Source organism: Mangifera indica, chromosome 8 (assembly GCF_011075055.1).
Source record: "Mangifera indica cultivar Alphonso chromosome 8, CATAS_Mindica_2.1, whole genome shotgun sequence".
NCBI lineage: Eukaryota > Viridiplantae > Streptophyta > Magnoliopsida > Sapindales > Anacardiaceae > Mangifera > Mangifera indica.
The window spans coordinates 652559-674583 of NC_058144.1; the positions used below are offsets into that span (position 1 = coordinate 652559).

The following is a 22025-nucleotide window of genomic DNA, read 5'->3' on the forward strand; positions in this document are numbered from 1 at the left end:
CTACTCGAGTAAACATTTAATTTTATCTTAAATTAGTGATAAACTAATTAGAGTTAAATTCGATCTAAATAATTTGAGTTTAAATTTAAATTTAGATTACACAAGCAAAGTTCAAATAAAGGATAAAATTTGTTTCTGTATAAAAAAAAAAGGAAAAAGAAAAGAGAATAAATTCAAATAGATATGAATATTCAAGTTTGAATTAGTTTAAATTATTATTTTTGCATAAAATTTGAACCTTAACTATTTGGTCTTGTGTTGATTCTTTTGGTTCAATAATTGAATTTGAACTTTAAATCATTATGTAATTTGATAATTTTAAATTAAAAACAACGTAACAATAATTAAAATTACAATATAATTAAATAATATAACATTATTCTTTATAATAATAATAATCATATTGTATAAATTACACTATAATTGAAATAATTTACATGTGGTAAGAATAATATGAATTGAAGAAACTTTGGCACAATAATTTGAATAATCATTTATATATCATATAAATTTACTTCAATAATCAAATTATCAAAAATTGAATTTAAATTAATGATAGATTTGAATTAAACTAATTTTAAAAAAATGTTAACTCAAGCTTGACTAGTTCAATTGGTGAATAATAAAACTAGAAAAGAAATAAAATTGTAAATAAATAAATATATATATATATATATATATATATATATATATATATATATATATACGAATACATATACATAGTATACAATAAAAATCAATAGTAGTAATATTTTCTAAATATATTTATAATATATTTTAATATTCCTCAAATTCAATTAGATATAAAATTTGTTAATTTAAATTTGTGATATAAACATGAAAATATCCTAAAAGATGAATCTTGAAGATATCAACCAGATTGATCAATTGGAAAATTTTATCCCATGCAATTATTATAAGGAAAAATGCAATTTACTTTTTTAGATCCAATCGTGGTAAAGAATCGAGGAAAGTCTTTTCTTAATAGAACATGTTTTTTTTTTTTTTTTGGGGGGGTTTTGGTAATCTGGCGCAATTTCCTTTCTCTGGGTTGTGTTGTGGCCAACGGTTGAATTTTGTTGGTTGGATCAGAATTCTAAACTTGACCCTTCGGTATGGCGGCCAACCTGGAAACGCCATGAAACGCGGCCCCGGCTCGCTCATGGACTTACAGTTGAACCTTGTCGTCACCATCCAAATTTTGTTGGTTAATATTACCGTATCAGTATCAATCCTAATGGAAAAATAATTAACCTATGTACATGTCTACAAATACAATATATTATAGTTTGTTTATACGTATTGAAAACCAGACCAAGTAACCAGTTCATTCTGACATAGCAATATGTATTCTTTCTGACATAGCGAAACTCAAATTCAGTTTTATTGATGACATGACAGCAGCTCTATTTTGCTATTGGTAGATTCATTTCATACACTTGACACTCATGTAGCACGGCACCATATTTTACCCGTTGAAGAGCGACAAAACCAAAGTTTACACAAAATCACCAAAAAACATTGATGAATTAAAATTTAATAAATAATGATGTGGCAACCGAAGTAAAACAAGAAAAACGAAAAATTGAAAGGGAGAGCTTCTGTTAATTCCTACCCAGAGTCAACGGTAGAGATGTCTTCTCTTTGAATCTAACGGTCAGCGCTCTATACCTGTCCCTTGTGGACTGGAGACGAGAAGATCAACATCAAAGAGTTGCTACTGGTTGGCTGGCTCTCTCCGTCGTCCAGATCTTTCTCACTTCAAATAAGAACTCGCTCTTCTCCCTATCACTCAGTCCTCTCCACACCCATTTAGAGAGTGTCGATTATACCAATCTAATCATCAATCTTCTTTCAACAGTCATGGCTTCTACTGCTTCTTCTTTGACCGTTTCACAGACCCTTCTGGCTCGTGCCATTTCTCACCATGGTTCATCTCAATCCGCTGCTGACCAACGCCGTCTCACTCTTTCTTCCTCACTCTCTTTCCCCACTTTCCCCGGTCTCAAATCCACCTCTTCGTACATCTCACGCTCCACCTACTCCCGTCGCTGCCTTCCCGCGCGTCATCAAAACAGTTTAATTCGTGCTGCAGCTGTTGAAACCGTTGGCGTCACCACCGAAACCTCGTTGGTTGAGAAATCAGTTAACACTATTAGATTCCTGGCTATTGATGCTGTTGAGAAGGCAAATTCGGGCCACCCTGGCTTGCCTATGGGCTGTGCTCCGATGGGTCATATTTTGTACGATGAGATCATGAAATATAACCCCAAGAACCCCTACTGGTTCAACCGTGATCGCTTCGTGTTGTCTGCTGGACATGGCTGCATGTTGCAGTATGCTCTGCTTCACCTCGCTGGCTACGATAGTGTCAAGGTGGGTTCATCTGATTACATCTGGACTTTTAATTTTTTATTAAAACACTATAATTTGTTGTTGTGTGAGAGATTAATTTTCTTCTTTTATAAAAGTTTAGGAAGAGGACTTGAAGAACTTCAGACAGTGGGGAAGCAAAACACCTGGACACCCAGAGAACTTTGAGACACCCGGTGTTGAAGTCACAGCTGGTTAGTTGGTTTCTACTGATTGTGGGTTAATAGTTTTGTATATTTATCTTGTGGAGACTAAACTAACTTAAATCTTCCATTTTATTGCGTATTTGGTATAGGACCTCTTGGTCAGGGAATCGCCAATGCCGTTGGATTGGCCCTTGCTGAGAAGCACCTGGCTGCACGATACAACAAGCCAGATAATGAGATTGTTGACCACTATACGTATGATAACTTTTCTTGATCTCTTTTATTATGTTTTTTGTGTCTAATGTTTTGAATTTGTTGGGGTTAGTAACGTTTGTTTGTGCTTTACTGTAGATATGTTATTCTGGGTGATGGATGTCAAATGGAGGGAGTTGCAAACGAGGCATGTTCCCTTGCTGGACACTGGGGACTTGGAAAGCTTATTGCTTTCTATGATGACAACCACATCTCCATTGATGGTGACACTGAGATTGCCTTTACAGAGAGTGCTGACAAGCGTTTTGAGGGTCTTGGATGGCATGTTATCTGGGTCAAGAATGGAAACACTGGCTATGATGATATTCGTGCTGCCATTAAGGAAGCTAAGGCCGTTAAAGACAAACCCACTTTGATCAAGGTTAGATTTTTATTTCATGCAATAGATCTTTATGGTGGACTTGAATCCTTTTGAATGATAAATGGTTTATTGATTCATCCATGTATTAATACTTATAAGTTTCTATGGAGGTTTGAAACATTATTTAATTGCATTAGCATTTTGCATGTCTATGCAGAAGATTTTATGAATTCGGCCACATGTTTATATTCATCACTGAAACTGCTAGATCAAAAAAATTTCTCATTTATATAAATCATATGATGTTTTGCTGAACTTCAACATTTAACAGGTAACTACAACTATTGGATATGGGTCTCCAAACAAAGCTAACTCGTACAGCGTGCATGGAAGTGCTTTGGGTGCCAAGGAAGTGGATGCTACTAGAAAAAATCTTGGATGGCCATATGAGCCTTTCCATGTCCCTGAGGATGTTAAAAAGTAATTAATTGTATATGCCTTCAATCCATTGAACATGCTACTAGATTCAGTTCATTTTCACTAACCCTTCTGGCTCTTTTGCAGGCACTGGAGTCGCCATGCCTCTGAGGGTGCTGCTTATGAGGCTGAATGGAATGCCAAGTTTGCCGAGTATGAGAAAAAATACAAGGAGGAAGCTGCTGAATTCAAGTCTATCATCAAAGGTGAATTGCCTGCTGGTTGGGAGAAAGCACTTCCGGTGAGTGTGTCTATAATCTTGTTTACTTCTGATCATCTTACCTTTACACATGCATCATCTTTACATTTTGAATGACATTGGTTGTTTGTCTCCCCTCTACAATTTCTCATTAATCTTGCTGGATGAGTCATCTTTATTGTAGGAATATGATCTGTTAATGTAATGTTTTGCAATTTTTCAGACATATACTCCAGAGAGCCCAGCTGATGCCACTAGGAATTTATCTCAGCAATGTCTTAATGCCCTTGCAAAGGTTCTCCCTGGCCTTCTTGGTGGCAGTGCAGATCTTGCTTCTTCCAACATGACCTTGTTGAAAATGTTTGGAGACTTCCAAAAGGACACCCCTGAGGAACGCAATGTTAGATTTGGTGTTAGGGAGCATGGGATGGGAGCCATATGCAATGGCATTGCCCTTCACAGCCCTGGCCTAATTCCTTATTGTGCTACTTTCTTTGTCTTCACTGACTACATGAGAGCTGCTATGAGGATTTCTGCTTTGTGTGAAGCTGGAGTTATCTATGTTATGACCCATGATTCCATTGGTCTTGGAGAAGATGGACCAACCCATCAACCAGTTGAACACCTTGCAAGTTTCCGTGCAATGCCCAATATATTGATGCTCCGCCCAGCTGATGGAAATGAAACTGCCGGTGCATACAAGGTTGCTTTTCTCAACAGGAAGAGACCCTCTGTCCTTGCCCTCTCTCGTCAAAAGCTTCCCAACCTTCCTGGAACTTCCATTGAAGGAGTCGAAAAGGGTGGCTACATTATTTCGGACAATTCCTCTGGTAACAAACCAGATGTTATTTTGATAGGAACTGGTTCAGAATTGGAAATTGCTGCTAAGGCTGGTGAGGAACTTAGAAAGGAAGGAAAGGCTGTAAGAGTTGTGTCTTTGGTTTCATGGGAGCTTTTCGATGAGCAGTCTGCTGAATACAAGGAAAGTGTTTTCCCAGCAGCTGTGACAGCCAGAGTCAGCATTGAAGCTGGGTCAACATTTGGGTGGGAGAAGATTGTTGGAAGCAAAGGAAAAGCCATCGGAATTGATCGGTTTGGGGCTAGTGCACCTGCAGGCAAAATATACAAAGAGTTTGGTATCACTGCAGAGGCTGTTGTTGCTGCAGCTAAAGAACTCAGCTAGGTTGGGTTGGTAGTTGTCCTCTAAAACTTATTATTATTGCATATGGGTTTTTGGTGGGAGATTACCATGAAGAGAGGCCATTCCCAAGAGATTTGTTTGACGACATGTCCTCATTTGTTTTAATAAAAGCAAGATTAAAATTTCTTCTGCGTTTCATAATTTTGAATTTGTGTAGCTCTTGGGCCTGTCTTAGGTTTTGTAGTGTTTTGTTGATTTTGAATGCAGTATGCTATTCTTGGCCATCTTTAAAATTATGTTAATTAATTCTTAATCCTTATTAGTGGTGTTTTCGAGTAGAGTTGGCACAGGGTTGAACCATGTTCAGCTTGAACTAGCCAAACTCAAGCAGAAACTCTAATTCGACAGCTTGGTTTGAGTTTTCTGTATTTTTTATCTTTTCTCCCTTCCCAGTGAGCATGTTCTACCTTTATTCTCAAAAAACCAAATTCGGTGGCCAAAGTTGGTTTCTGTATGTAATGAAATAAGAGCATTTTTATAGTCCATTTATTTATCAATTATCAAAATACAAAGAAATGAATTGGCGGGTGAAAAGGGCTTTTGCGTCCCCACTGCCTAAGGGCCCTGGGGGGATTTGGCAAAGGTTTCAAGCCATTCAAGATAGGTGGGCAATCCAATCTTTTTGCAGAAACGTAGAATCCACTTGTGGGCATGGAGTTTAGAAAGAAAGATATTGGCCTCTTGATAAGTTTGTGGTTGTTGAAGCTTATGTTCTCAGCCTTGCCTATCCATATTATATGTATACACTTTTTAAATATAATTTAGATACATAAATTATATATTATTATTTGATTGAGTGTTATTTTATTTTTAAATAAAAATCATCTAATCGCATAATAACACATCATTAATGTACTTAAATTATATAACAAAAATATATAAATTTAGTTTTATTGAATGAGAAAGGCCAAAAGGCTATTTGCCACCCAAGGTTTAGCCCATTTTTAAACATATACCCATGAGATTTAAAAAACTTAAACACCCAACAATCTCTAAATTTTCATTAAAATTATCATTAAGTATAAGAGTAAAATCATTATTTTAACAATAATATTAAAAATATATATAATTTTAATTCATTTTTTCCCTTTGTTTTAAAAACTAACAACTTCACCCATATCCAAAGTTTAAAAAGTTAACATTTCACTTTAAGGGTTTGTTTTCATTTTTTGACCACCATCAATGGTTGATCATTTCCACCCATCTTTTAGATCCAACCACTTTGGAGATATAGTTCATGGCCAACATGTGACAAATTGAATAAGGAAGGCCAACTGATCTCGTGGTTTTTCGATTCATTGCCATTCCTTCTATTCGGATGATGGATCTCTTGTTGGTGGTCAAACATTGTCGAGTGTCATTAGAGCTATCATGAATCGAGAAAACGAAAATGAATTATCTTCATTTGATGAAACTACTCTAGTGAAATGGTCGACGACAGGAGAAAAAGATAGTACGAAGGTTGGCTGACAGTGGGAATAGATTTTGGTCACCAAAAAAAAAAAAAACCTAAAGGGAAAAGTAAAATTTTCAAAACTTTATTTTTAAGGAAAAATTATTAGTTTTCTAAATTAAAAAGAGAAAATAAAATATAATTTTATTTATTTTAATATTAATAGTAAAATGACGATTTTATCTTTAACCATAATAGAAGATTCTTAAATGTGTCAACATGAACTAAACCTTGATAAATATTTGGGTTTTTAAAATCTTACAGGTATGTGTCTATCTTTGCACAAATCCTTGGGTGGGAAATAGTCTTTTGGCCAATGAGAAATATCATTTTATCTTATCACATGTGACTCACAAACCCAAAAAAGTATAACTCAAATATAATTTATCCTATATATGATAAATACCATTTGCATTCAACTAAGGCATCACATATATCTAAATAAAAATATTACAAAACCTCTATGCGTGGTCAGTATACTTGCAACAAATCAATATATTGAAAAAAGAAAAATCAGTATTCAATATTTATAACATTAATGAAGAGGAAAATAGTCACAATTGATTCAAACTATTTCGAACAAATATTCAAGATTAATTAAAAGACATGAAAAAAATATAAACGAAAATCTTGTTTGTGTGCAAAAGCTAAGTATACAAGTTTATTATACGAGCTTTCAAATATTAACATCACTTTTAAGGCAAATTTATATTATAAGGTAATTTTATCCAACTTCAATGGCAATCATATCCTTATAATCATTGAAGAGTAGGTCATGTTCTTAGACTACCTCTTACTTGGAGTCATCTTAATTACTTATCTTATAATTGTATTGAAATTTAAAAATGTTAAAAAATAATTCATTTTTTTGATTTTATTTTTCATCTTAAAAATTGTTCGAATATATCACCAGATATGTCTTGCCACGTCAGCAACTATTTTTAATGAAAAGCACGTTATGTGGCGATAGGTGGGCAGCCTCTTGCTTCGGCTAATACGCGCACGAGGGAGTTGGTAACGCTATACATGCTGCAATTCAAAGCTGTACATCCGTTACCCCTTACCAGCCACACCGACCCGAATAAACCAGAATTATAGCCACAAGGTACAGTCACTCGTATCACATCCCATTGAACATTTTCGACATTAATTAAAATTTCAGGGTGTTTTTGGAACATTCGCCTATCGCCATCATCCTTGTAAAGTTGGCTGCTGAAAATCGAGGGGTTGGTGAAACCTTCCACCGAGTCAACTCAATATAACAACCACAAAGGACACCACCTGTCACCACCCATTACACCTAATTTCTTGATATAAAACTTTCCGATTTCAGGAAGAGAAACTAAGGAGAGATATGGCACAAGTTAGCAAATTTTGTAATGGAACTCAAAACGCCGTCGTTTCCCTGAATCCTTCAAAATCGCACCAGCCCAAATCAGTTTTCTCAGTTTCGTTTAGACCACAGAGCAAAGGATGTTCCAGTTATTGGGGTTTGAATCACAATGTCAGGTTGAGTAATCATGCAATTCGCACAGCTAGGGTTTCAGCCTCTGTTGATACCGCTGAGAAACCATCAAGTGTATCCGAGATTACGTTGCAACCTATCAAAGAGATTTCCGGTACAATTAAATTGCCGGGTTCCAAGTCTCTATCGAATCGGATTCTCCTCCTCGCTGCCCTCTCTGAGGTTCTTTTTTTTTTTTTTTCCTCTTTAAACTTTTAAATTAATTCTTTAATCCTCAGAAAATGTATAGAAGTTGCTTGAATTTAAATTCATCTGGGCTGGATAGATTGTATGTTGAAAAGAAAAAGAGCCATAGATATTGTCACTTGTAAATTGTAATTGCCACAGTCTTGTGACTGGTCTTTGAACATATTTGGATATGTTGATTAATTTATATTTGTGTAAAAATTATTTTCTTATTCTTAATTGACCTTTAAGAGTGTATCGGTAGAAATTTATTTTGATCATTTGACTGTGCAGGGAACAACTGTGGTTGATAACTTGTTGGAAAGTGATGATATTTTCCACATGCTTGTTGCCTTGAAAAAACTTGGATTGAATGTAGAAGAGGACAGTGCAAATAGACTGGCGATTGTGGAAGGTTGTGGTGGTCTGTTTCCAGTCGCAAAAGAATCAAAAGGTGAAGTTGAGCTGTTTCTTGGAAATGCAGGTACAGCAATGCGTCCATTGACAGCTGCCGTAACTGCTGCTGGTGGCAATTTGAGGTCTGTCTAATATTGCTTGAAAATGGATCTTTTTATGTTTGGTAATAGTGATTTTGAGACACTTGCTCTTTAAATAGGTGGTCTGTGGGCGCACAAATATTATTCATAGAATGCACATACAACTTACATTTAGGACTAATTTATAATGTACTTTAGTCAATATCATTCCAAATTTCCCAAATTTGATTACATTAGATTATGAGAAACAATTTCCACAGAAAAGTAAAATCACAAAAATTGACCACCGCTACCCTTCTCTTTGTTATTGGTCACTTGTTTAGAGTTATGCAATCCATTGGCACAGTAGCCATTAATTAACTTCTGTATGGTGAATGCATAATGTCTCTTCTTTCCACAACATATCATTACAAAGAACTTATACTCCTTTATGGCCCAATTTATATTAGCTACCTACTTGATGGAGTACCTCGAATGAGAGAGAGACCAATTGGGGACTTGGTCGATGCTCTTAAACAGCTTGGTGCTGATGCTGATTGCATTCTTGGCACAAATTGCCCCCCTGTTCGTATCAGTGGAAAGGGAGGCCTCCCAGGAGGAAAGGTGATGATCGCATTATCTTTTCATTAGTTTCTTGTGACTTGATTTAGTTGGCTCAGCTCTTTTTTAAGGTTTATACAGTGCAATAAAATAAGTGGGATCTATCTCATGCAGTAGACATAAATCAAATTGTCAGTCTGAAGCTTTTGCCTATTTATCACATGCATCGGACTAATGTTTTCATTCAGGGTTTGACTATCATATGCATAGAACTTATGTTTTTATGTAGGGCATGTGTTATCTAGATGTTTGCCTATCATATTTGACCTTGTTTTTCATTCATTATAAACTTCTCTGTCTTCTTTTTCAGGTGAAGCTTTCTGGAAAAATTAGTAGCCAATACCTGACTGCTTTGCTCATGGCAACACCTTTGGCCCTCGGGGATGTGGAAGTTGAGATAATTGATAAGCTTATTTCCATTCCTTATGTTGAGATGACTTTGAAATTGATGGAACGTTTTGGGGTCACTGTAGAGCACAGTGATAGCTGGGATCGGTTCTTCGTCCGAGGAGGTCAAAAATACAAGTAGGGTGCTTTGATAAATAGTTCTTCAGCTTTATGTAACCTAGTTGCATTTGAAGTACTGAGCTATAAACTCTTACAGGTCTCCTGGAAATGCTTTTGTGGAAGGTGATGCTTCAAGTGCAAGTTACTTCCTAGCTGGTGCTGCAATCACTGGTGGGACCATCACAGTTGAAGGTTGTGGAACAACTAGTTTACAGGTATTTCTTTTACCGATATCTTGTTGTCTTATTGTATTATGTGACAGCATCCAATGCTGCTTAATTCCATTCTATATTTAGGTCCTGGATGAGTATAGACAATGTATCTGTATTTTCTGCACACTTGAATGAACTTATTTATTTTGCCTTGTTTCTTCATTTTTCAAGGGTGATGTGAAATTTGCTGAGGTTCTTGGGCAAATGGGTGCTAAAGTTTCCTGGAAGGAGAACAGTGTCACTGTCACAGGACCACCTCGAACTCCTTATGGAAGGAAACACTTGCAAGCTATTGATGTCAATATGAATAAAATGCCAGATGTTGCCATGACTCTTGCCATAGTTGCGCTGTTTGCTGATGGTCCTACTGCCGTTAGAGATGGTATGTTTTTGCCTTTGTGAAAGATAATGTCTATAGAGTTGTAAAGCGGTTGTAGCAGATACTAAGGCTCTTGGAAATTTTTGGAGTAGTCAATGCCATGCTTTACAAAGGGTACAAATATAAAAACCTTTTTCTACCTCTTTGCTGGATTTGTAATTATCAGAAGAAAGTCTGGCCTATTCAATTGGTTCAACATTAGGGATAATGTTTAGCCTGTCCATATTTGGTAATGACTGTCAAATAAACTAAATATTATAGTGAGAATTGTGGACTTCTAAATTCATTGGTTTTGCATTTAGATGGACTTAAGTAACACTGACAACAACTGTTTGCCACCATTGCCCATATCTTTAATTCTTTCTTAAGTCAACACATTGATCTCTTTGTCAGTGGGAGACTTCACCTGAAAAGTTGAAACATCTTTAGAATAACCTGTAGTAGTGGAAATAAGAGTCTCATTCTCTATAAAGCCAACTTCATGTGCAATTTCTGAAATATAATTTATCTTAAAACTAGGTGATTAACTTAGATAATATACAGTTTCTTAGAGATCTAAAATATTAAATATTTTCTTGTACGTTTTACAGTTGCAAGTTGGAGAGTGAAAGAGACTGAGCGTATGATTGCTATTTGCACAGAACTCAGGAAGGTAGGTGAACTAGTGGCTTTGGTGTAATTCAAAGTTTGAGAATGCCTCTGCTTTAGGGTTGATTTACATTTAAGCTTAATATTTCAGCTGGGAGCTACAGTAGAAGAAGGGCCAGACTACTGTGTAATCACTCCACCAGAGAAACTAAATGTGGCTGCAATTGACACTTATGACGATCACCGCATGGCCATGGCATTCTCTCTTGCTGCCTGTGCAGAAGTTCCGGTCACCATCAAGGATCCTAGTTGCACACGGAAAACTTTCCCTGACTACTTTGATGTCCTCCAAAGGGTTACAAAGCATTAAATTAGATCTTCTACATTCATTAAAGGCAAGAGAAAAGAGGGATTGTCTTTTTGACCCCATGAACCATAGCATGGGAAAGCAATCCACACTTCATTTTACTGAAATGTATGTGCAAGTAGAACCTGTTATTATTATTTTTATTTCAAAACTGTAAGTTATTTTTTACTTGAAATGAGTTGCTTGTTTGATCCTTGTCTTGAAAGGTTCAATTTAATACCAATATGACCCAAGTGGGTTCACTCCACCTTTCTACTTAAACACTGCAAGTAGCTGGATTTATTATTATTTTTTTTTGGCCCTTTTCCACTGGACTCTCCGCTATTTCCTCGTGGATGTCAGTAACATAAAATTTGTTTGTGAGTAAGGCCGGATAAGTTTTTTAATGGAAATTATGAACATCTCCAGCTATTTTGGTTTTTCTCTGATTTCTTCTCTAATTATCCTTCTTCAGTTTTTTTTCAACAACTTTTCTCTTGTTCAGTCGTGTTTTAGATAACTTGACAAACTCATTATCAATCAAGTGAATAAAGTTTGATTTTGAATTGATTATTTTAAATTCAAATTGGTTTTTATTTAGATTGAATTTAGTTTGAATCTAACGCTTATTGCATACGATAGATTTTACATTTTACCGGAAAGATATGATGGTGAGATTGTACTGTTATATTAGATATTTTATGTGACAGTGTACTTACAAATAAAATTTACGACGTGGAGGTCGAGTCCAGCAGTAGAAAAGCATGGAATATGATGACAGAGTATAAAGAAATGGGCAGAAGGACGTGTTGTTGTCGTCTTTTAAATCAGATGTTCACATGGCGTGAGTGGCAGCGGTGGGGAAAACTAGTTTAATTTCTTCTCCTTTCTCTCATACGATTGTCCGTATTCAACTACATTTTGGTAAAAATTTCAAATTTACGTCTGCCCATTAAAAATAAAATTAAATAATGAATAGGGGTCTGATGATTTTTTTTTTAACAAGAACCCTAATTTTAGTTAAACCTCACATTTGAGGTTAAATTAATCACATTAAACAAGCAAAATTCTAGATCCACCTTAATATGTCATCAATAAAATTTGAACCAATACACTTTTGCTTGAACAAGTCCATATTTGCCACTCAAAATACTGTTTGGGAGTTGTAGTGATTGGTTTTGAACACAATTTTTCAATAAAATTTGATCTTTCTGAAAGGCTAAAATTCAAGAAAAGTTTGGAGATACAGAAAAAAATTACCCATTACACAGAGAGATCAATTCATTATAGTACGAAATCTCAAACATTGAGCCAAAGTATCCAATTTACACTTAGTTTGAACTCGACTTAAATAAATTTAATTTGAATTGAATTAAGTCGAGATAATTTTTGAATCCAAACTAACTCTAGTCTCTCTTAGGCTTATTGATATGGTGATTAAATTTTGCTCCAAATGAGTATTTGGACTAAGCCAAGTCAGTGATTTTTAAGTGCTGAAAAATATTGAAGCACATGGTGCATGCAAGACTATCAATATCATTAACAAAATTGCAATCTAAGTTTGTTTGGAAAGGTGATTTTGCCTTCATTCCAAGATTGTTTCACCAAAGTTATAACTTCCTTACTCTCTTTCTCACATGAGATAGTCTCACCCTCAATCTCAAACAAGCACAAAAGGAAACCAAAATCAAAACTAAAGTTAAGCACCCTTTGTTTTTTTCCTCAACAATAGCGTGCAATAAGCCATGATTGTTGTTGAATTTAGTAAAGGCCAAACGACTATTTCCCACCCAAGGTTTGATGTTTTCTCAAATACCCACCCGTTAACTATGAAAACACCAAAAGCCCACCCATCAATGGTTAACTTTAACAGTTTCCGTCAGAAAAAAGGGTAAATGACTGTTTTACCCTTTTCAATTGAAATGACAAAAATGTCTTGCATGCCAAATGACATAATTACCCTTTTCACTAAAATGACCTAAAAACCCTTAAATAAAAAGACCAAAATGACCTCTCAATTACCAATTTTTCATATTCCATAATTTAACCAGCAACTTCCATGGCCTGAAAACAATGCATCATTTCAGCTTGAAAACAATGCATCATTTCAGCTTGAATTACAGATTTTCGGTTGGAACTGCCTTTGATTATGAAAGTGATGAAATGCAAAGAGTTGTGTAATACATTGCTTAATACTGGCCTGCTTGGAAACCTGAAAATGCAAATCATTTTGATTCATAAATATACTTCAAAGAGTTGTGTAATACATTGCTTAATACTGGCCTGCTTGGAAACCTGGAAATGCAAATAGCTGTGTACTGGAATGCATGCAATAACAGACCATTTTGATTAATAAATCAACACTGTCAACCCAGAATACTCCTCATATCAACACTGTCAACACACAGAATACTCCTCATAAGCACTAATTCATAAATTAACACTCTCAACACTGTCAACACAGAATACTCCTCATATCAACACTGTCAACACACAGAATACTCCTCATATGCACTAATTCATAAACTAACACAGAATACACAGAATACTTATAGTGAACATTTCACTGAGCTTTCCAAAGAATTTACATGCAGAGAACATTTCACTGAGCTATAGAAAAAATTTACATGTTGTGAGGAAGAAGATGAACCAAAAAATTATCCAAAAAATGTTTAACTGAGCAATTGAGCAATTATCCAAAAAATTTACATAAGGGAAATCCCCAGTTTCATTGCATCTGTGACTCTGGATGCTGTGAGGAAGAAGATGAACCAAACTGACTTTTAGCTGACTGGCTTTCCATGGTTGGGATTGTTCTTCTCTGATATAAGGGGGAAAAAAAAATGAGTAGGTTTAATAAAACAGAAAAAACAGTAGCAAACAGAATGCTAACATATAAACAGAAGCAATACCTTTTTTTTGGGTCTTCCTGCATTGTTTGGATTGTATTGGCAGGACCTTTTGTTGTGCCCCAATTCATGGCAGTGACTACACCTAAGTGTAGACACAGGTTTTCTCTTTCTCTCTTCAGTGGGGTCTTTCCTCCTAGCCTTTCTGGGCCTGCCAGCTTTGCCATGCCTAACAGGTGGCTGCAACTTATCTTCACATTCCTCTGGCCAGGTTCTCTTGTCTGGAATAGGATGAATAATTTCAGCATACGTTCTCATATATGCTGAAATTTGCAACCTGTCATCTACAAACTTATCAATAGTAGGGAAGTTCATGTGCAATATTGAGCAGATTGCATGTTGGCAGGGAATCCCAGACAGCTGCCACATCCCACAATCACAGATTCTTTTGTCCAAATTCAAGGTGTACGTTCTGCTTGGAATACCATTCATATCAATCACCTCGAACTCTTGCATTCCAGCATATGAAATAGAGACATTTCGAGCTGTCTCAATACTTTTGTTCAATTTTTTAACAACAAGTGGGGGCAATGGAGTGACCCATTCAGTCCCTGCCTTCAGCCTACTATAAAGTCTCTTCATTATTCTTCTTCGATACAACTCCAACAAACTGAGAATAGGCAGCTCCCGACCTTCTCCAAGCCAACTATTAAATGTTTCAGACATATTATTTGTGATATGGTCAGATTTGGCTTCAGTGTCAAAGCCAAATCTAGACCATTGATCTGGCTCATTGTCAATTACCCACTTGTAAGCAGTTTCATCCATTGCCTTCATTTTATTTAATGCCTCATGAAAATCCACTTTATTTGATGCTCTAGAAATAGCCCAAAACAGTTTTCGAAGATGTACCCCAGGGAAAGTTTTCCTGAAATTCGCATATACATGTCTTGCACAAAATCTACTCTTTGCATTAGGCCACTGAGTTTGCAAGGCATGTATTATTCCCTTTTGCCTATCACTCATGAAAGTGATAGGCAAGACATCACCCATGAATTCTTTCAATATCCCCAAGAAGTAACCCCAACTATCATTGTTTTCTACTTCACAAATACAGATTGCCAATGGGAATATCCCACTGTTCGCATCAATCGTTACAGCAGACAGCAGGACTCCCCCAAAATGCCCCTTCAGATGGCATCCATCAACCCCTATAAAACGACGACAACCCTCTAAAAAGTCTTTCTTCTGTGCAGCAAAACTTAGAAAAAAGCGATGAAAACGCGGTGTCGAGGGAATTTCATCCCTAATTACCTTTAGGGCAGCTTTTGATCCTGCATTGGTCATCAACACAATATGACAATATTTAAACAGCCAGTTATACGACTCTGCATGCTCATTTGCTGACAAACCAGTGGCAATTTTCTTAGCCCTATACAATTTTCTATGATTTATCTTTAAAAAATGCTCCTGCTCCAACTGAGAAGCTAGAGGCTTAATGCTACTGCCTTCTTGTGACCTTATAAACCTGCCAAATTTCTCAGCTACCCATGATGCACTCGCAGCTGGGTTATCATGAACCCTGAGGCATGTGTGCGTATGCTCGTACTGACGTATTTGGTAGGATTGACCATCTACCATCAGAGCTGCATAGAGATGGAATGGGCAGCCTTCTGATCTACACACAACCTTTATTCTTCTCTTCTCATTGTATATCTTTTTTGTAGCAAACCCACGATCAACTGTGTAATCTTTCAGCACACCCCTGAAATGTTCAACACTGTCAAAAACATGTCCAACCTCAAAATAAATCTTCACATCTGCACCTTTCTTAAAAGCCTTTCCCTTCATATGCCTAGCTAATCTGGTAGCACCATCATCTTCTCCCTCATCACTTTCCCCATCACCATTGTCAGATTTATAATTAAGTCCTCGTGTCTCATCATCATCCTCAACAGATTCAGACCTGATTTCAACTTCGGCATGACTAACAGTCTCATCTTCATGTGATGCATCACTCCAATGAAAGTCATCATCATGCTGGGTAAATTCTTCTCCCTCATCAGAACTTTCTATTGGTTGGGTGTTGGGTGAGTTAGACTCTGTTTGTTGGGTGTTGGGTGAGTTAGGTTCTGTTGGTTCGGTGTTGGGTTGACTGTGTGAAGGTAGTAGAGGCCGAGGAGATCTGCTCTGTACTGGAATAAATTCAACATACATCTGAATAATTTGCTGACCTACTTTTCTATACTCTTCAAAGACAAACATCATGTCCTCATCACTGGCAATGATGTAATTACCCTCTCCATTAGCTGATCTTGCTTCAACTTTTATCTGCTCACCTGGATAAAGTTGCACCTCCTCATTTTCATTTGCAATACATTGCTTCACATCCTTGATGAACACAATTAAACTATACTCTTCTGGATCAATATTTCTTATTTCAGATGGTATGCCACAAGCTTCAAATTTAATAGTGAACAACTTTGTAGAACTCATCCTAACAAAACACAGAATTAGTTAAAAGAATAACAATTAATTTGAGACTGAAGGCACAGAAAACACAGTATCCCAGCTTACCCAATGACACAACAACAACACTCCTCATCCACAGAAACAAGGCAGTACGCAAAGAAACAGAAACAGAATCACTCATACAGAATCAGTCAAAACAGCATGCAAATGGGTGTGGAAATGACAGAAAGTATCCTACATTGTTGTTTAATCATTGTTGCAACTTGCAACACTGTTACACAGCCTTATTAGACCAGAGAGAATTAAGGTTTTTTGCAACCTTCTCTTTCGCGTCAGTAGCACTGCACTCTCGGGTTTCCCAGCTTATGTAACAATGATGCAACTTACCCAATGACACAACAACAACACTCCTCATGCACAGAAACAAGGCAGTATGCAACATTGTTGTTCATCAGCATGTATGCAAAGAAACAGAAGCAGAATCACTCATACAGAATCAGTCAAAACAGCATGCAAATGGGTGTGGAAATGACAGAAAGTATCCTACATTGTTGTTTAATCATTGTTGCAACTTGCAACACTGTTACACAGCCTTGTTAGACCAGAGAGAATTAAGGTTTTTTGCAACCTTCTCTTTCGCGCCAGTAACACTGCACTCTCGGGTTTCCCAGCTTATGTAACAATGATGCAACTTACCCAATGACACAACAATGACACAACAACAACACTCCTCATGCACAGAAACAAGGCAGTATGCAACATTGTTGTTCATCAGCATGTATGCAAAGAAACAGAAGCAGATTCACTCATACAGAATCACTCAAAACAGCATGCAAACGGGTGTGCACTTGACAGAAAGTATCCTACATTATTGTTTAATCATTATGAAACAGAAACTGATCATGCCCTAACTCATACACAGAAACTGATACATAATTGTTAACACAGAAACTGATCATGCCCTAACTCATACACAGAAACTGATACATAATTGTTAAAACAGAAACTGATCATGCCCTAACTCATACACAGAAACTGATACATAATTGTTAAAACAGAAACTGATCATGCCCTAACTCATACACAGAAACTGATACATAATACTTAAAACAGAAACTGATCATGCCCACACTCCCTCATAGAAACTGAACATATAACCCATACACAGAACTCAACGCCACCGAAAGTGCTCATACACAAGCCCAACAAAAGCAGTTAATACTCATACACATAACTGAATGCTCACCAAAATATAACCCCACCCTAAATAATATGTTAACAGTACACATGCAAAACCCCTACGTTAATTTTTTTTTTCCACTCAAATATACGTATAATGCATAACCCTAACATTACAAAAACCATTACAGCACCCAAATACCCTAAAAAACCAAAACCTGTTTCAAACTTCAACTTCCTAATACTCACACAGAACTGAAAACTCACGAAAATAGAAGTCATACACAGAAACTTACGTCAACAGTGGACATGCAAAACCCCCACGTTACTTTTTTTTTTTTGCCTTGCCCTAAAATATACATATAATGCTAACCCTAACATAACACAGACTATAATAGTACCCAAAATATACATATAAGGCTAACCCTAACATTACACAGACTATTACAGTACTCGACAACAAGGATAAACAAGGTATCCGAAAGAATAAACCTCGACAGCAGGAAATATTTTCTGAAGGCCTCAGTTGGAGCAGACTTCGTCGTCATTGCTGTTTAAATCACCACGAAAAGCCACTACACTTGTCGTCGGAACTGTTAGTGATCAGAGTAGCCGAAAACAGCAAACAGGTTGTACTTTCTCGTCTTCTTTGGTACTAAACTACTTCGTCCACCCTTGATAACGTCGAACGATGTCTTGTCGTGGTCGTCTTTGTCGTCGCCGTTAAAGGTTCACCGTTGATCACACTGGAGCACAATGAAACAAGGTAAACGAAAGACTTAACGCGAATGGAATGTCGAACGAAAGAATGAAGGCCAAAGGTTTTGTTCAAATTTGAAATCTGACGTCGGCTGGACAAGTGTCGCTCGTTCGTTGGTGAAAGAGAAAAATCGTTTTTCAAATTGGAGTGAAATGACACAAAGACCCCTCACGTGTCGCATGTTCATTCGCTCGATTTCCCTAGACTAATCCCTAGTCGTCGATTTGTGCCCCAAAAATTGCCACCGTTGATTTCAATATAATCATTCCGCATTTAATACAGACTGCGGCACGTCCTTTGAGCGCACAGTATTCGACGGCTGATTCAAATTTTGTGTGCCCGATTATTTTATTTAATCGACAGGTGTCCTTTTTTTGTACTGCCACGTCAACCACCAAAGATTTGCAAACCCTGAATCGCCAAAAATCGTCGAAAAATCGTTCTGCTTTTCAGATGACAACGCCACGCGTCAGCTATCCGTGCGTTGCGTGTGCACGCGTCCCGTGCAGCATTAAATGTTGCAGGAATTTTTTTTTGTAAAACCGCTTATATTGATTTTAAAATGGAGAGCCAGATTTACCATATTACCCTTTTTTCTGACGGAAACTGTTAAAGTTAACCATTGATGGGTGGGCTTTTGATGTTTTCATAGTTAACAGGTGGGTATTTGAGAAAACATCAAACCTTGGGTGGGAAATAGTCGTTTGGCCTTTAGTAAATAATACAATCCAGCACGAGGGCTGCCTAAATAAATCTAATAAAATAATTTTTATATGAAATTCAAAATTATCAAGTCAAAGGACAAGTCAATCATTAGTCACTGCACTGGCGAAAGCGGAGGGGGAGGGGGAGGGGGGGCGGCGGTGATAAAATCAAGGAAACTCTTGACAAATTTGTACTGATCTCCGTGGATTTTATTTCTAGATTTTACTGTTATTAAAAACATAAAATGAAATAATCGGGAGAAAAAAAAACAGCCTGGAAAAGTAGGTTTACACCTGAAATCGTGTAAAAGCCTGGTTTTACTGGAATTTAACATGATCTTATCTATTTTTTGGTAGGTATCTGGTAAAATTTGAACTAGAAGTAAACAAATCGACTTATATTTTAAACCGCAAACAACAGATTATGAAGAAGAAGATGGAAGTGGTAAACCCTTAACACCATTGATGATGATCAGCATGACAATAAAACTGAAAAGGAGTGAAAAACAAATTTCAAAGACTCAAATCCCCATAAATCTCTCACATGTTGCAATGGTGGGAATGGGAACCCCCTCATAATTGGCTTCAAAATCTCATCCGCACTATCATCACCCAACAAATCTTTTCCTTTCCTTCAGAAAATAGAAAACGCCCGCAAATTTTCCCCTTTGAAAGTCCTATTTTTAGACAAGATAATTAGTTTCCATTTCATTGATCACATTTGTTTTTGACCTTTCTTGATCTCCATTACCATTCCGATTACCAACTTTTGAAGTTCTTGTCATTTTCTCTTTCCCCATTATCACCATTTTTTTGGCAAAAATCAAATCTTGATCTGTATTAGAAATAGAAGAGAGCTACAAACTCGTTTCCACAAGAAATCAGAAGATTCTCCTCATTCCCATTTTCTCATTTACAGGAAGAACATGTCTTTCCTGTCACTTTTTACTCGTCTTGGAACACCACTATCCAATTTTGAATAAACCCACCAAGAATCTCTCGAACCCTAACCCTAAATCTGAATCTAAGGTCAATGTCTCAGCTGAAACTAATGTCTCATCTTGATAACATATCTTCAACTCCTGGAAAATTCAAGATGGAAAAGTCTTCCCCCTACATTAACAGACTCAGAGTCCATTCTTCTTTAGCAAAACTCACATTTTGGTCCTTCATTTTCTTTGGTGTAATCTTATTCTTCTTCTTTAGATCTCCATCCTCAAATCCTTTACCATCTGATCCTTCTCGCCGTTCTCTCCGAACCTTCAACTGGGGTGGAGCCGCTTTTGAAAAACGGGTCCGTTCTTCCGCCCGAGTTAGGACCCGTAATGGAATCTCCGTTTTGGTCACTGGGGCTGCCGGGTTTGTCGGTACACACGTGTCAGCCGCTCTCAAAAGACGCGGTGATGGGGTCCTTGGTCTTGATAATTTCAATGACTATTATGACCCTTCTTTGAAAAGAGCAAGACAGGCCCTTTTGGAGAGAAGTGGAATTTTCATTGTTGAAGGTGATATCAATGACATGGCTCTGTTGAGGAAGCTTTTTGAGGTTGTCTCATTTTCGCACGTGATGCATTTGGCTGCCCAAGCTGGAGTAAGGTATGCAATGGAAAATCCTAGTTCTTATGTTCATAGTAACATTGCTGGCCTTGTTAGTTTACTAGAAGTTTGTAAAAATGCTAATCCTCAACCTGCTATTGTGTGGGCAAGTTCTAGTTCAGTTTATGGCCTTAATACTAAGGTTCCTTTTAGTGAGAAAGATAGAACTGATCAACCTGCTAGTTTATATGCTGCTACTAAGAAAGCTGGTGAAGAGATTGCACACACTTATAATCATATATATGGTTTATCTTTAACTGGCTTGAGGTTTTTCACCGTTTATGGTCCTTGGGGAAGACCAGATATGGCGTATTTCTTTTTTACCAGAGATATTTTGAAGGGGAAGTCCATACCCATATTCGAGACTGCTAATCATGGTACAGTTGCTAGGGATTTTACCTACATTGATGATATTGTCAAGGGTTGTTTGGGGGCATTGGATACTGCTGAGAAGAGTACTGGTAGTGGGGGGAAGAAGAAGGGGCCTGCACAATTGAGGGTTTATAATTTGGGGAATACTTCTCCTGTGCCAGTTTTGGATCTTGTAAGCATTTTGGAGAGGCATTTGAAAGTTAAGGCTAGGAAGAATATTTTGAAGTTGCCAAGGAATGGGGATGTGCCTTTTACTCATGCTAATATTAGCTTGGCTCGAAGAGAGCTTGGGTATAAGCCCACGATAGATCTGCAGACCGGATTGAAGAAATTTGTGCGGTGGTACCTCAGTTACTATTCTGGTGGAAAGAAGGCCGCTGGGTGAAACATTCTTTTGATTGTGTGGTAGGATCCTTTGAATTCTTGTTGATTATGATTCTTGTGATTGTTTTTAGTATTTCTCTGTTCCTTGCCCAATTATTGTTCATCTTTCATATATTTTTACTTATGTGAATATGAGGAACATCATGTTCTGCTATGTTGGATAAGCTTTTTTGGTTGGTGGACATCGTTTCTTGGGCAGTCATGAGCTGTATTAAAAGAAAGCCAGAACAATCTTCTTTCTAGTTTTTCTTTTCTCAAATGTAATTGTAGTTTCGGCCTTGTAGAATTCATGACTGATAGAGCATATGCTGATTGTTGGACATGTATCATTTCCCTGCAACTCAATAAATAGCACACGGACTAGACGAATTGAACTACATTTGTCTTTCATTGTAATTCAATCTTTTCATAAAGACCTAGTGTGTTTATGGCTGCTAATTTTATGACTTTGTGGTTTATTGTTAATT

General features: G+C 36.9%; 3 protein-coding genes across 3 annotated transcripts; all 3 read left to right on the plus strand.

The window, feature by feature from the left end:
- The first annotated feature begins 1714 nt into the window (after positions 1 to 1714).
- LOC123223822 (transketolase, chloroplastic) lies at positions 1715 to 5203 on the plus strand. Its single transcript, XM_044647217.1, has 7 exons — positions 1715 to 2376; positions 2477 to 2567; positions 2669 to 2774; positions 2871 to 3153; positions 3425 to 3573; positions 3658 to 3811; positions 3993 to 5203. Exons 1-7 carry the CDS (start codon positions 1864 to 1866, stop codon positions 4950 to 4952), a joined length of 2256 nt encoding a protein of 751 aa, XP_044503152.1. The 5' UTR covers positions 1715 to 1863; the 3' UTR covers positions 4953 to 5203.
- A 2293-nt stretch (positions 5204 to 7496) lies between these two features.
- LOC123224168 (3-phosphoshikimate 1-carboxyvinyltransferase 2-like) lies at positions 7497 to 11510 on the plus strand. The gene is made up of 8 exons (XM_044647738.1): positions 7497 to 8110; positions 8408 to 8652; positions 9060 to 9213; positions 9521 to 9735; positions 9815 to 9932; positions 10101 to 10311; positions 10899 to 10960; positions 11048 to 11510. Exons 1-8 carry the CDS (start codon positions 7778 to 7780, stop codon positions 11264 to 11266), a joined length of 1557 nt encoding a protein of 518 aa, XP_044503673.1. The 5' UTR covers positions 7497 to 7777; the 3' UTR covers positions 11267 to 11510.
- Positions 11511 to 19621: 8111 nt separating this feature from the next.
- On the plus strand, positions 19622 to 21935 carry LOC123224244 (UDP-glucuronate 4-epimerase 3). Its single transcript, XM_044647852.1, has one exon. The coding sequence runs from the start codon at positions 20240 to 20242 to the stop codon at positions 21557 to 21559; it is 1320 nt and encodes a 439-aa protein (XP_044503787.1). The 5' UTR covers positions 19622 to 20239; the 3' UTR covers positions 21560 to 21935.
- The last annotated feature ends 90 nt before the right edge of the window (positions 21936 to 22025 follow it).